We start from the raw sequence: 16,153 nt of genomic DNA on the forward strand, positions 1-16,153 counted from the left end.
ATGTATATTTAAATTTTTAATACAGGCTTCAATAGAACTGGCATCAAGCAGAGCATAGAATGTTGGTCTTCTGCCGTCACAACTCTTCCTTCTTTTATAGTTTCCTTGGTAAAACGGTAACCTAGTTTTTCCTAAGTGAAAATGTTTTGGTTATTTTTGTTTCATCATGCCATTACACGTTTGTCTTTCTAACGCCTCCCTCTCACGTCTTCTGTGTTTCAGAACGCATCTTACATCTGAACATGGTGGCGGGCAGCGATCTCAACATTACGTTTAATCTGGAGCCTTCCTTGAGCAATGTCTACTACTACGATTCGAGGGACGGTCCCATCGATATCGTTATCCGCGGTAGGCTGGATAAATATTCTTTCGATGGCAGGAGTCAGATATGGAAATATAACACCTGGTTTCAGTTTATGATTCATGAACTTAAAACCACGGATAGTGGCTCGTTTCACCTGCAAGACCCGGATGCCAACCCTGTCCTGACAGTATACCTAATCGTGACTGGTGAGTGACAGTCCATCCTCCCTATCATATCTCTACTGTATGTACATTCTGCTCTTGGGGCTGGGAGATTTACCATAATATAGCGAGGTATACCGTCATGGAACCCAAGCCACGTGTGCATGTCACATGCTCTCCCAACACTTTCTCACGATTTGATTTGATTATATCTTTATTTATCTCGAACACAACACGCATACAAATCACTGTAGAGACAAAATGTAAACATAAACAAATTAGTCTGACTTTATCCATAGAAAAACTAACAAGGATGAGTTGGAGAAGGGGCAGAAGGAAGCACAGCTCATCTAGTCCTGCCCCTTTCTTACAATATTGTAACATTTAAAATAAAACTCTCTTAGTACCTAGGAGAGAGAACAAATAAAATAGGCTAATTGTTGATACATGAATATAAGATACAATAAGATATTCCTTTATTGATCCCCTTGGAAAAATGTGGGCATCATAGCAGCATGGGGGAGGGGTTACAGGTATGGGCAGGGTAATAGTAGAAAGACATAAATATAGGCAATAGAATTATAATGATAATTATAATAATAAATGGTGTAAACAATATAATTAACCCTGAATATAAGAATATGAGAGTAAACAGTGTAATCAAAGGTGCAGATGAAGGTCTGTATGGCCCATCAGTTACATTATACATTACAATAAATATGGGCAATAAAGAATTAGAATCTGAATATATACTAATATGAGTGAAGTCAAGTAAACAGTATACACGGGTGTAGTATGCACAAGGTACCCTAACTGGCGTGATATACGGCATCCGTTGTAGTCCGTACAGGTTAGGTGGTAAAGAGTCGGACACACTCTGTGATCAGACATTCCTAGTATTAGTAGTATAATAGTAGTAGTATTTAGTTTAGTTAGTTTAGTTTATTTGACAATTTGACAATAAAATTCATCACAACAAGTCATCCATCCGAAAACTATCAAGGATGGCACAAAAAAGTCAGACTAAATTAAAAAGTCAAATACAACATTATTAATAAAATATGTACAACATGTCCAGATCTCATACACTAGTAAAATATAACATGTGAGGCAGGAATATTAATCTATAACATAAGTCTCCCCCCTGTTCGACAGATTCTGCCCTGCCGTGGTTTCCCATCGGTGTTGCTGTAGGTGTGGCCGTTGTGGTGGTTCTCTGCTGCTGCTGTGTGAGGAGGTGCTGCTGCAAGAAGAGCTCCACCAAGACGGACAGCTCTGGTGCTCAGACCGCAGCAGCCCCGGATCTGCAGTCTCCCGTGTGTCGACTCACGTATAACCATGACGTGAGTCCGTTTGAAATGCAAATGTGCGTGCGGTGCGTGCGTGCGAGCGAGCGAGCGAGAGAGAGAATCCAGGATCCAGGAAAAACAAACAAGGTTTCTATGGGGGAGACAGTGACTCAGGAGGTAGAGTGGTAGTCGGAACCTTTTTCCGGTTCGATTCCCAGGCAGCATTGATTGATTGAACGTTTTATCAGAATCCATTATGCAGAATGGGTACAATACAGTACGGCTCAATACACACAATTGTTAAGGGGGTGCAGACCAGAGAAATACTTTCGTCTTGTTTACATCAGGGTCCCCCATTTTCAATTCATCAGGACATACCGGTACATGACATACAGATAGACAGTACTGTTACATCTAGACATTTATGACATACCAGATCTACAGTACTGTTTGTGAGTACAAAAAGAGTCTAAAAAGAGAGTATATACATTTGAGGGGGAAGAAACTGTACATGGGAGGAAATTGGGTAGGTGTAGGTGGGGTGGGGGGGGGGGGGGGGAACTGTACATTGGAGGTGGTTGGGTGGGTGGGGTGGGGAGGGGGGGTTTGGTAGGCGGGGTGGGAGGAAACTGTACATTGGAAGGGGTTGGGTTTGGACATTTACAGGGGCCAGTTTAGAATGTTTAGAATTGCAGTCTCCCGTGTGTCGAAGTGTCCTTGAGCAAGACACTTACGGTAACCCCTAATTTGAACGCAAAGGCTGGCTATGTGTAAGTCCCACCATAACTAGAGATGCACCAATCCACTTTTTTCAGTTCTGATACTGATACCTGAATTTGGATATCTGCAGATACCGATACTGATACTAGAGCTAGGTTACATGAGGCTGTAATAAACACAGCACTTTTTTATTACACTTTTAGCACCTGGAAAAGCGCTATATAAAATAGATGTATTATTATCATTATTATTATTATTATTATTATTATTATTATTATTATTATTATTAAAAGAGCAAGAAAATATACATAAAAAGCATTACATTGACCAATTGCACAGTGGCTCGGGAGGTAGAGCAGTCGTCTGGTAATCAGGAGGTTCCCGGTTGATAATTGGCGTCACTGTATCAATATAATATTGCCATGCAAAATATTGCGATATATTGCTCTAACAATTTTTTTCCACTACAATATTTTTATAAACAGCAGTTGAACCCTATTAATCAGTTATTCACATTTTAGCTGATGTGTTTAAAATCTGCTACCATACGAACCAACACACATTTGTGATGTCCCATGAAAATGACATTGAATTAATGAATAATATTTTTATAGAGGTATATATCAGGGAGGCTTGTTATAACAACTACGTTCTATGTGTTGGTGTGTATGTGCGTTTGAACATTTGCTCACTCCAATCACATTCAACCCAACATAACGAGACCACAAAGCATGCTGTGTTGGCCCCTTCATACAACAGCATGTTTCAGTAAGACTGCTGGCAAAGCAATTTTGTGTTTATAGGTATTAAGTATTAAAGGTCACATATTATACTCCGTTAACCTCTTCCACCCGACGGGACCGGTCCCAAAATGACATCACGTCATAAATCAAGCTCTCTACACTGTCTGACATAATTATTTATTTTATTTTTTTAACATATTCAAGAATAAACATCATAACCATGTCACAACAGCAGTTATAATGTATATTTTCATCAATCCATTTGTTCACCAATAGGTTAAAGTGTTATTAGTTAGATTTTAGTTTTTTTAAATGTGTTGTTATCGCGGAAATCGACCATTTTGAATTACCGGCCGTCGGTGACTGTAGTCATTTTGAGTCATTTTGAAAGTGGACATCCCGAGCTTTCAATGAGCGTTGGAATCTTTCAAAACTACACTTCCCAAAGGGTTCTAGTTTTCTGCAAGCAAATGACTTCCTGATTATTATTAAAACATTTTCTTATTACTCTGGATTATATAGAACAAAACTGAACATTATTGGCATATATTGGAGTGCAGTTAGTTTGTCTCCCCTATTTTGAGCATTTAGCAACCATCCGATTTGAAATCAGTTTCAAAATGGCGGGGCTCTTGCAAGAATAAAAAACCTACTGTACATACATTTCATTTCGTAGATTTCATTATCTGTTCTTCATGCACGCCTGGTGATACTAAATCCAAATTGAACTCCGCCATTTGAAAGAGAAGATTTGGCCCAATCCATAAATGTGAGAATTGGCTATAATAAAGTAATAGTAATTTATAGGCCTGCTATTCTATATTCTATAATAATATTTCAAATTGCATTGGTCCGGATGGGAGAATTCAGTACTGTATCTACAAAACCTTCTGTTTAATCATCTTTATTCACTTCCTTAGATTTTTTGTAGACGTGATCTCAAGAAGGTACTGAACGAGCTCAGTGGCAGTTCTTCATGTCTGGTAATTTTTAGCATGGTGTTATTCACTTTCAAAGATGCAAAGAGAAATCATAATTCATATTCTCCTTTGTTTCATCACAATTTAAGCAAGCCTAGTAATAGACAATATTTCTGACACTGGGAATACATTCACTGAGGTCCATAGATGTCCCTAGATACCAAGAACATGCAAATGGACCTTGTAGAAGTGGAGCAATATTCCATTTAATTAGGTGTGTATTTTAGGCGGAATTTCAGAAAATAGGGCTCCGGGCTTAACTCTTTGGACGCCTGACCCGAGGATAGTCGGGTTATCTCGCCGACCGTTCAGCGCCAGACCCGAGTATAGCCGGGTTTTCATCGTTATTTCTTTTATTCGATATTTCCATTCACACAGACTCTGGGTTAACATGGGGAATCATCCTGAGAAGGCCAAAGTGCAATACCGGCCGCATCCACCCAGGTGGCAGTATTGAATGATTGATTGAAAAGTGTATTAACAGATTGCAGAATGGGTACAGTACAGTACAGCTCAATACATACAATTGTTAAGGGGATGCAGACCAGAGAAAGACTTTCGTCTTGTTTACATCAGGATCCCCCATTTTCAATTCATCATAACATATATGACACGCACAACATACAGATAGACAGTACTGCTACATCTATACATTTATGACATACCAGATTTGCAAATACAGTACTGTTTGTGATACAAAAAGTGTCCAGAAAAAGAGTGTATATACATTTGACGTAGAAACTGTACATTGGAGGAGGTTGGGTAGGTGGGGTGGGGTTGGGTGGGTGGGTGGGTGGGTGGGGCTGTACATTGTAGGTGGGGGGGGGCGGGGGGGTTGGACACTGTACATTGGAATACTGACAAAGCCATACTTGGTAATTTACTGTACAACAGTATCGAGCACCCTTTGAAACATTATATCTTGGCCTGTGCGGCGATCAAATGTCTCTGGGCGCACTTTTCTTTGTTGGGCGAGGCGGTCTGGTATCCCGATCGCATTGAGAAGCATCAAATGCCTCCGATGCATCTGTTGTGGTGGATTATGTTGGCGACACGATGGACACCGGTACTTGGACTCGCGATCAGACAATTGGAATATTCTTTTTGGGGTACCTCCTACTAGTGAAGGTAAGGATTAAATTATATCAATCCTGCTTTGATCCAACCATGATTTCACCTCGATCGCAACGTGTGTGTGTGTGTGTGTAACGTTACTCCACAACTTATGTCGTTGGTGACGATCAAAGCATCAAAAAACAACCCCCCCCCCCCCCTTTCATGCATTCATGATGAAACATAATACCTATTATAAATATTTGATTTGTAAATAGTAGCGTGTCCAGGCGAGAAACGGCAACGCTTTTAGTGAAATTCACGTTTTGCTGCATATCGTATATTTGCTGCAAACACCGCCACTTATTCCTATCTTTTAGAGCGTTGGCGTGGTAGGAACTAATATGCTCTAGGCCCCCGGCGCTCAAAAAGTTAAGAGGTTAATATAATAATAATAATAATTAATTTTATTTATATAGCGCTTCTCAATGACCCGAAGTCGCTGACAGTAGTTAGGAACATAGTAAAAACAAATAAACAAAAACAAAAGAAACATGAGACCATGGGGGGAACAGGGAAAGACAGCATGAGATAGCACAAAAAGACAGAGCGACAGGAGACGGACATCAATCGGGTTGGAGGGGGGGGGTTATGGGTGGGGGGGGTTGAAGGCAAGGGAGAACAGGTGGGTTTTGAGGCGAGCTTTGAAGGTGGAGGGGTCTATGCTTTAGGGGAGGCGTCTATGTAGGGGAGTGTAGGGGAGGCGTCTATGCTTTACCCAAACGGTTCATGCGTTTTGCGAATATGATTGGCCACTGATGTTTCTGGTCATGTGACATGTGCGCCCAATCGCGTGACGCGCCCATTTCCGCGTCGACCTGCAGCAAACCCTAACCCTAACCCTAACCGTTCTATCGCCATGCTTTAAGTCTTCTAAGACAAACTCTAACCTTAACCAACTTCTTTTTTTTTATCCACTTTTTCTCCCATTTTCTATTTTTTCTCCCATCCCAATTTTTTTTCGTATCGTCCAATTCAACCCTCCCCTGTCTTTGAACGCTTTTTCATGCCTCCCATAAGCCGGCTGCAATGTGGACTAAGTCATACATAGCACGAGTCCCCTCCGATACTCGAGGTAACAGCAGTCTCATCTTTCCACCTGCGCGGCTGGATCTTTCAGCGTCAGGGGTCTGGGCTTTGGAGGGGCCCTGCCCCCGTCGCTTCCTGATTCTACCAACCGACCTGTAGGAGTCGCTGTCCACAACGCCCGATCCCCACCCATCAGTTTCCCTCCCCCTAATACTGCCAATGTGTATTAGTGCGGACGACCAGCTAAACTGAAAGCAATGTGGAGCGCTGGGCTCGAACAGGGAGGCTTACCTGTTCGAGCCCAGTCTCCAGTATTCGTGGTGAGCGCCTTGCCCACTGCACCACGTAGCCGCCTAACCTTAACCAACTTCGAAAGAGTGCCTAAGCTTAACCGGGGAAAGAACTTGCCGTCACACGATTGGTGCGACCAGAAACATCAGTGGCCAATCAGAGCGCAAAACGGGAACGCGGAAGCATGCACAGTTTGGGTAAAGCAATGACGCGTAGGGGAGTCTCTGATGGACTGAGGGAGGGAGTTCCAGAGTCGGGGTGCAGTGCGAGAGAAGGCCCGATCACCAACGTTTTTGAGTTTCGATGTCGGGACAGTGAGGGAGGCAGTGGAGGAGGACCGGAGGGAACGGGTGGGGCGGTAGGGAAGAAGGAGATCAGTCAGGTAGGGGGGGGGGGGGGGGGGGGGGCAGGCTGTGGAGGGCTTTGAAGGTGAGGAGTAGTGTTTTGAAGTTTATGCAGTGTTTGATCGGGAGCCAGTGGAGAGAGTGGAGGACAGGAGTGATGTGTTCACGGGACCGGGTGTTAGTGAGGAGGTGGGCGGCTGAGCTTTGGACCATTTGCAGTTTATGGAGGGAGTGGAAGGTGATGCCAGTGAGGAGGGAGTTGCAATAGTCCAGGCGGGAGGAGATAAGGCGTGTATGAGAGTTAATATAGATCTCTGAGGTCCCCAAAACATGTCTTTGACATTTTCTGCTGAAATTACTACTCGGATTGTGCATTCTAGCATGCCTCTATACCCCTCTGTTACAGTCCTGAGTCCTGACAGGCAGTTTCCTCCTCTATACCCCTCTGTTACAGTCCTGACAGGCAGTTTCTGCCTCTATACCCCTCTGTTACAGTCCTGACAGGCAGTTTCTGCCTCTATACCCCTCTGTTACAGTCCTGACAGGCAGTTTCTGCCTCTATACCCCTCTGTTACAGTCCTGACAGGCAGTTTCTGCCTCTATACCCCTCTGTTACAGTCCTGACAGGCAGTTTCTGCCTCTATACCCCTCTGTTACAGTCCTGACAGGCAGTTTCTGCCTCTATACTCCTCTGTTACAGTCCTGACAGGCAGTTTCTGCCTCTATACCCCTCTGTTACAGTCCTGACAGGCAGTTTCTGCCTCTATACTCCTCTGTTACAGTCCTGACAGGCAGTTTCTTCCTCTATACTCCTCTGTTACAGTCCTGACAGGCAGTTTCTTCCTCTATACCCCCTCTGTTACAGTCCTGACAGGCAGTTTCTTCCTCTATACTCCTCTGTTACAGTCCTGACAGGCAGTTTCTTCCTCTATACCCCTCTGTTACAGTCCTGACAGGCAGTTTCTTCCTCTATACCCCCTCTGTTACAGCCCTGACAGGCAGTTTCTGCCTCTATACTCCTCTGTTACAGTCCTGACAGGCAGTTTCTGCCTCTATACCCCTCTGTTACAGTCCTGCCTCTGTAGCTTTAAATGCTAATAAGATAGATAAGATACTTTATTGATCCCCTTGGGGAAATTCCAGTGACATACACATACAGCTCATCGTCTCATTAACAACATCATATCACAATCATTACATTTTTACAGTAACAAAGTAAACGCAGCACTGCTGGGAATTGTGCATGAACTCCGGCGCGCCTGGCTCACCAAATTCAGATCAAACCTAAGAAGTAAGATCCAGCATTTGCATGCTTTACTTCTCACCTAAAATGTTGTCAGAAGCGTGTTTTCGATAACCGTCTAGTGGAAAAAAACAAGCAACCTGCCATTTTGTACAAAGCACGTTTTTCACATGCACACGCATGAGTCCAGGTCCAGGCATGGTCTATGATCCCCAATTGACATGTGACGGAGAGGCAAATCTGAGTGGCTTGTTGAAGCATGTTTTCACAGTTTGTAGTGTAGTCTTAGTAGGCGTTAATATTGCAAGTGGGTGCCCGGAGTAATTAAGTTCTGTAATAATAATTTCGATTTTGCTGCAACATACAGGTCGCACTGACTATCGTGTGTGATCCTTGTCATATAGGGTCATTCCCTCTTAGTTGATCAATCGATTAATCTGCCAGTTTGGTCTCAGATTTGTTTTGTAATGCTTGTATCCATGCTGAATGAGCTATATATATACTTATGCATACTGCACCTTATGTGACACTGTGAATACTGTGAATATATATTTCAGTTAGTTAGATAGTAAATTATATTGACCTATTTGTTTACACTGCTTGTGTTGTTTTTACTATCTGTACCCCCCCCCCCTTCCCCCATGCTGCTATGATGCCTGAATTTCCCCAAGGGGATCAATAAAGGAATATCTTATCTTATCTTATGTTATTCTTCTAAGCACATATCTGGTAGGCATTACATTTAAAGAGATCCCTCTGCATGATTACATAATTATTTGTATGTGTCACAGACCAGCGTGGTTTGGTCAATTAGGCATGAATGAGCTATATATATACTTATGCATACTGCACCTTATGTGACACTGTGAATACTGTGAATATATATTTCAGTTAGTTAGATCAGGGGTTCCCAAACTTTTCAGGCCGGGACCCAGAAAATAAGGCGTCAGAGAGCCGCGGCCCAATGCATTTATTTTTCAGGCGACCGATTATTTAAGCCAAATATCACTTCAATCCTATTAAGTTAGTTCAAGTTAGTTATTCATTTATATGTGCTATTTATGAGAGGGCTAACTTGTTGCAAAATAATAATGATAATAATAATAGCCTCATTAAAATGCTATTGTTGCTTCGGTTGTTTTCAGCGTTTTATGTGCATAATCTGTTATTTAGTTTGAAATGTTCGTTGAAATAAGTAGATTTTACGTTTTTGTTTATTTATTAAGTTAATATAAAACCATATAGTCACATTTTAGAATACAATAGAATAGAATTTTAGAATACAACTAGAAACACTGTCCTGGCTTGCTTCTAAGTTCAGTGACCTAAAAGAAAAAAAAATTATTTTATTTTATTTTTTTGGAAATCATCTCGCGGCCCTCCTGTGGCTGCTCGCGGCCCACCTTTTGGGTCACGACCCCGACTTTGGGAACCACTGAGTTAGATAGTAAATTATATTGACCTATTTATTTACACTGCTTGTGTTGTTTTTACTACCTGTACCCCCTTCCCCCATGCTGCTATGATGCCTGAATTTCCCCAAGGGGATCAATAAAGGAATATCTTATCTTATGTTATTCTTCTAAGCACATATCTGGTAGGCATTCCATTTAAAGAGATCCCTCTGCATGATTACATAATTATTTGTATGTGTCACAGACCAGCGCGGTTTGGTCAATTAGGCAGCTTGTCACCCAAAATAGGGTACGTGTGATAGTTAAACAAATGGCCCTGATTTGACCTGAGGCCATGAACATCATGGGACAGGCAGCAGGCCTACCTTATATTTCCATATTCGATTCCTTCCAAGTCCATATCCTTGTTGCTGGAGAGAGCCCCCCTCTTTAGCTGACATTAGCAAGCAGCTCTCACTGTAGCGTTCAGATTTTCATTTAGACATTAACATGACTTACATAAACTGGACTCGAGACCAAACTAACATATAGGTCAAATCTGGCAGAAGCATTCGTCTCATGGCAGCTGTTATACGCACACACTCACACATACACGTCCATGTTTTCTGCCTATCCACTTTCCCACGCATGAAACGCATCATGCGAGGGAGGTGAATCATCACTTTAGGCCCGCCCCACCCTCAGTCAAATAACTATTGTGTGGACCGCAATAAGTTGTTTAAATCAACTAATGGATTAGTCAACAAAATACATGACTATTAGTCGGGTAAGAATTGGTCGAAAAGGTTGATGTCATTTTAGAGCTAGTTGTGCTAGTGTTTACAGTAAATGGTAAATGGACTGCAACGTATGCTTCACATTCACCCATTCACTCACACACAGACGGTTTGAGAATGTGTGAGTGAATGGGTGTACAGGGAGTAGAGGAGGGGGCTCTATGGTGTTATCGGGAGCAGTTAGGGGATAAGTGTCTTGCTCAAGGGCACTTCTGACACGCTGCCGAGAGGAGCGGGAGCCTACGGATTACCAGGCGACCTCTCTACCTCCTGAGCCACTGTCGCCCCCCCCCCCCCCCCCCCCCAACCAGTTTACAAACGGTACAGTTTAAAGACCAGGTGAGAGGCTGCGAGTTTTACTTCTTCAGTTCATGTTTTGAAATCTCTTCAAATTGCAGAATGCCAGCGGAGCGGCGGGACCGAAATACTTCAATCAACCACCTTCTCCGACAAGGCCCACGCCAGCGCGCCCCAGTCAGTCTGCTGGCTGGGCCAACTCTAGTGGGCCCTCTTATAGCTTCCTCAGCCCGCTGGTGAGTCTATCTGATGATTCATTTTCTTCCTCTGTCGTCCCTCTAGCCCAGGGGTCAGCAACCTTTACTATCAAAAGAGCCATTTTTCCCCCCTCCCACAAAATAAAATTCCTCTGGAGCCGCAAAACCAATTTACCCTTAAAATGAAGATAACAGTGTACCATTTTATATATATAGTTATCCCCAAGCATACCCCACATTTAGCATAAAACGCCTGACAATTGCATACCCAAAGTAATTTGCGATGTATTATACTTTATACTTATAGCACACAGTTTGTTGCATTAATGGAATTATAAAGCAACAAAAATAAAATGTTTGACTTTTTATTGCTGTTTTTACCTGTTATAACAAAGGAAAACCTCAAACTCTTATGAAGAGGAGAAAAGAGACTGGCTGTGTAGACCTATTTTTAAATAAAACACAAGAGGAGACAAAAAGGCGGCTGGGTGGCACAGCGGACATTGCGTTTGTCACCCAAGAGACACCGGTCTCAAATCCGGCTGTCAGCGTTGCCTCCGGCTTGGACCGGCCGTCATACTGACTCAATTGGCAGAGTTAGCGGGAGGGGAGTCGAAGGGTGGTAGTCTGGTCGTTGTAAACAGCGACTCCTACAGGTCGATCAGGGCGCCTGCACAGCAAAGACAGGAAAATGGTGGCGGCAGTGTGAGCCTCCTACACGTTACTCCTCGCCAATGAGAGTCCGCGCTGGCAGGTGAAAAGAAGTGACTGGCTGCCTCCACATGTATCTGAGGGGACATGTGATGGGCTTCTATCCTCCCTACGACCGGCCAATGGGGGGCACATGTGAGCAATGATCAGGACAGGGGAGGGAGAATTGGCACGAGAGGAAATTGGGATGGGAGAAAAATCACAGAAAAAAGGGGGAGAAAAAAGTAGATAAAAAAAAAGAAGAGGAGACAAAACACTGGCATCTGTAGACCAACTTTGAAATAAAACCCTGAACTATTCAGGTATATTTGAGTCCTTCCCTTATTTGTGGAACATTTATCAAATAAAAAGTAGTCTACTTTGAAAAAAGACTACCATGTGTAGACCTACTTTGAAATAAAACACAGAAGAGGAGAAGAAACACTGGCATCTGTAGACCTACTTTGAAACAAAACCCTGAACTATGCAGGTATATTTGAGTCTTTCCCTTATTTGTGGAACATTTATCAAATTAAAAGTAGTCTACTTTGAAAAAAGACTACCATCTGTAGACCTACTTTGAAATAAAACCCTGAACTATGCAGGTATATTTGAGTCCTTCCTTATTTGTGGAAAATTTATAAAATAAAAAGTTAATTTTTGGATTTATCCATGGTTAGCTTACTGGGGGGTCGGAAACTCAAGATTAGCCACTTGCAGACGGCAGGGAGAGACTGAGTACGTACGTGTGACGTACTGTATATTTTAGTTGATGAAATATTTTAGTTGATGAAATATTTTTTCATTTCAGTGTCACAGTATGACATTGATCTCCAAAATAAGAGATAAAAAAAATATATATATATATATATATAAATAAATGTTGGCCAGGGAGCCGCAGCTGATTGGCTAAAGAGCCGCATGCAGCTCCGGAGCCGCAGGTTGTCGACCCCTGCTCTAGCCCCATGTGACCTTTTTGTTGTTTTATCTTGTTGTACACTCAGCAGTTCTGTAAATGAGGTGGCCTCACCTCAGAGCTCACCTGAGTATAAATAAAGGTTTCAATCAATCAATGTGTGGTTTCACTCCTCAGGTTCACCATCCTACTGACGTCAACGTGACCTCCCCTCAACCTGCGGTATGACACACACACACACACACACACACACACACACACACACACACACACACACGTCTTGTGGGGACATTCCATTGACGTACATTAATTCCCTAGCCCCTTACTTTTTATTTTATTTATTTATTTATTTAACCTTCATTTAACCAGGCAGGTCAATTAAGAACACATTTTTATTCACAATGGCGGCCTGGTGAGAGGACGAAAGGGCCTCTTGGAGGGTAACGGGGGGGGGGGGGGGGAGGAGATTAAATAAATAGAATATAAAAGAGACAGACAATACTGTACATCACAGAGGTAATACTAATGTAATGAGTGGATTTGAAGCTGGGACCATAGGATCCACATGCGGCCGCACTAACCAGCTGAGCTAAAGGGTCAGACCCGTTAGCAGGTGCTGGTTGACTGCGACCGACTCATCAGTCGTCCTCCCCCCGAGAAATGCGTCCTTGCACGTTCTTACGTCCACACGCACATTTTCCCAGGGTTAAGGCACTGAGGTCCCACCCCCATTGCCATGTAAACCTGGATACAGATTTTGGTTGACTGTGACCGACTCATCCGTAGTTTACAATAATAATAATAATAATAATAATAATAACACATATCAAACAAACAACCAAATAAAATGACAAGGTATGTAATACATGAAGCAACTATTACTCTTACTTTAAAGCGACAATTTGTCATTTTTGTATTAATTAATTATGTGCGGGAGCGAGCATGTACAGAACAAACTGCGACCACCAGCGTTTCTCGAAAGTTGGACCAGCTTGGTCAGCCTTCTTGTGATACCAGAGTCTCAACTAGGGGGTGGTCCGGACTGGAGGGGGTCTGTGCCCCCCGTCCGGGAGGCAAAATAATTTGCAATAAAGAAAGCCATTTGCTGTAATTTCCTGCAACTTAAAAACATTATTTCAATAGAATAGTTAACAAAAGTTCCAATAAGTTATTTATTTAAGTACAGTGTATAAATATATATACATCTTATCTCTTTTTAAACACATGGTGGTGCTGGCGTGTTGTGTCCCCTATACCATTGTTTAGGGAAAGCCCTGAGACGTATATGCCTAGAACAAGATGTGACACTCTTATTTATATGACAGGCATTTTCTGCAACATTGGAAAACAAATGCACAGCATAGCTGTCAACCCTCCCGTTTTTCCCGGGATTCTCCTGTTTTTTCAACCTTCTTCACGCCCGGTTCACGGTTTACGGAATTGGCACGTATTTTGTACTTATTAATTTTTACAAAATGGCTGCAATTCCCCTCCGTGACGACAGGTGGCAGCAGTGTAGATTAGAACGTTATCACAGGAAGTCGGACCGTTGCGACCCGAAGAAGAATAAGAACAACGACAGCTCAGAGCTCGGGGGAGACAGATGCACCGATGGTGTCAAATCAACTTAGCCAGTGTCTCTTGATTGCCCACTCTGTGGCTTTTGTCTCTGGAACAAAAGGTTTGCAAATCTTCTGTGGATAAAACAATACAAAGTTACTGTATGTGATGCAGGAATGTGTAAATGTGTTGGTGAACAGCCGTTTGCTCTGCGCCTCCCCTGTCGTCCCCTAAGGTTCACGCGTCCCCTCCTCCCATTCCTCCACGGAGACGTCGGAGAGCATGCCTTCACTGACGCCCAATTTCCTGAATGCGATTTATAAATATAAATTGATCCGTTTTAAAAGTTGTCGTGAATTGTCATGGTATGACAAATACAGTTACTGGTAACTCGCAGGCATTGCAGAGATATTGAGGAAAAACACAAAATCGCATTGACTTTTTTATCTCACTTTTCTCTGTAGACACACACACTGTTCCAAAAATGATATTCCCACTGCTAAATTAATGACCATAGGTATTTTTTATAGCTTTAACGAGTTGTAGTATTAATATGTAGCCTACAGTGATGAAGGTATAAAGACACTATGGTAATACATTGATTGATTGCTAAATTTTGCAGAATGGGTACAATACAGTATTGCGCAATACACAATTGTTATGGGGATGCAGACCAGAGAAGGACTTCCCCCATTTTCAATTCATAACATTTACAGTCAAATCAAATGCATTTACAGATTACAACCTTTATTTACTGGTTAATATTTTGATAAAATGTAATTTACTGTATTTTTATAGCATTTACACTTTATAATATTTTATTTTCAGCTTTTATAGTTTCAAGTTTCAAGTTTCTTTAATAGTTGTCATACAGAAGTACAGAATACTTTTGTACAAAATGCTTCTTACTGTTGCGCTCCAGAGACTGTGCATGACAAGATAAGTATGAAATAAAAACATAGTAAAAATTAGAAGTAAAAAAAGAGGTCACAGTGTTCAGTTTAGACATATGTACAATGTTCGTAGACGTAGTTACCATACAATATACAATACTGTGCAGTGTACTAATATACAATACTATATAGTGCAAGGCATAAATGGACGAGGTGCAGTTTAGGTACAATTCACAGTAGGTGTACGAGTTGTAGTGCAAATCCTTTATCAATAAATATAAAGTGTAAGTGTGTTTGTGTGATCTAAAGTGTGGAGAGTGGGTGCTGCAGTGTGTTGTTTGTTTGAGTGAGTGTGTGCGTGTGGGTGTGTGTGCTGTGTGCATTTGATGGTTGTTGCATAGTGATTATTGTTCGTTTAGCGATTATTTTCGTTTAGCAGCCTGATGGCCTGGGGATAGAAGCTCCTTCTGAGTCTTTCTGTGCTCGCCATAAGACTCCGGTATCGCTTGCCTGACGGCAGCAGTTCAAAGAGGCAGTTGTTCGGGTGGCTCGAGTCCTTAATAATTCTCTTAGCCTTCCCCTTGCACCGCTTGTTGTAAATGTTCTGGAGGGTGGGAAGCCCCCCTCTAATTGTGCGTTCGGCTGAACGTGTCACTCTTTGTAGTCTGCTACGGTCTTGTGCAGTGCTATTCCCAAACCAGGAGGTGATGTTGCCGGTCAGGATGCTCTCTATTGTACATGAGTAGAAGTTCCTAAGGATCTTCTGACTGACTTGGAACTTCCTTAGGCGCCTGAGGAAGTAGAGGCGTTGTCGTGCCTTCTTCACAACACTGTCAATGTGTGTGGTCCATGTCAAGTCCTCGGATATGTGGGCTCCGAGGTACTTGAAACTTTTCACAAACACACATCAAGACAAATCACAAACACAAAGAAAAAAGAAATAAAAAGAACACAAACAGTATGTTGCCAGACACTGTCACATCAATGAACAAACATACACCATGTCATATGCTATACACTAAGGACGCAAGGGGCTGATTCTCTGACATATATACACACATTACATATATACACATACACATTTCAGCGTCCGTGACAGGGGAGGGTTGAATTGGATGATTGGATGATACAAAATTGGGATGGGAGAAAAAGTGGATAAAAAAAAAATATTATATATATATATATATATATA

The 16,153-nt window shown here is 42.3% G+C and overlaps 1 protein-coding gene across 6 annotated transcripts in view; it reads left to right on the forward strand.

Annotated features, from left to right (window-relative positions):
- Window positions 1–16,153, forward strand: part of LOC311243099 (uncharacterized protein) — an 89,847-nt gene that overhangs the window by 66,376 nt on the left and 7,318 nt on the right. Inside the window, exons 4-7 of one of the 6 annotated variants that reach the window (XM_084332183.1) lie at window positions 223–510; window positions 1,621–1,808; window positions 10,807–10,941; window positions 12,686–12,730. The exons of the other annotated variants lie outside the window; for them this stretch is intronic. Coding sequence (XP_084188309.1) covers window positions 223–510; window positions 1,621–1,808; window positions 10,807–10,941; window positions 12,686–12,730 — 656 coding nt within the window. The remainder of the gene's footprint in view (window positions 1–222; window positions 511–1,620; window positions 1,809–10,806; window positions 10,942–12,685; window positions 12,731–16,153) is intronic. 6 annotated transcript variants of the gene reach the window in all.

The sequence above is a fragment of the Notolepis coatsorum genome (assembly GCF_963971535.1).
Source record: "Notolepis coatsorum genome assembly, chromosome: 16".
Lineage (NCBI taxonomy): Eukaryota > Metazoa > Chordata > Actinopteri > Aulopiformes > Paralepididae > Notolepis > Notolepis coatsorum.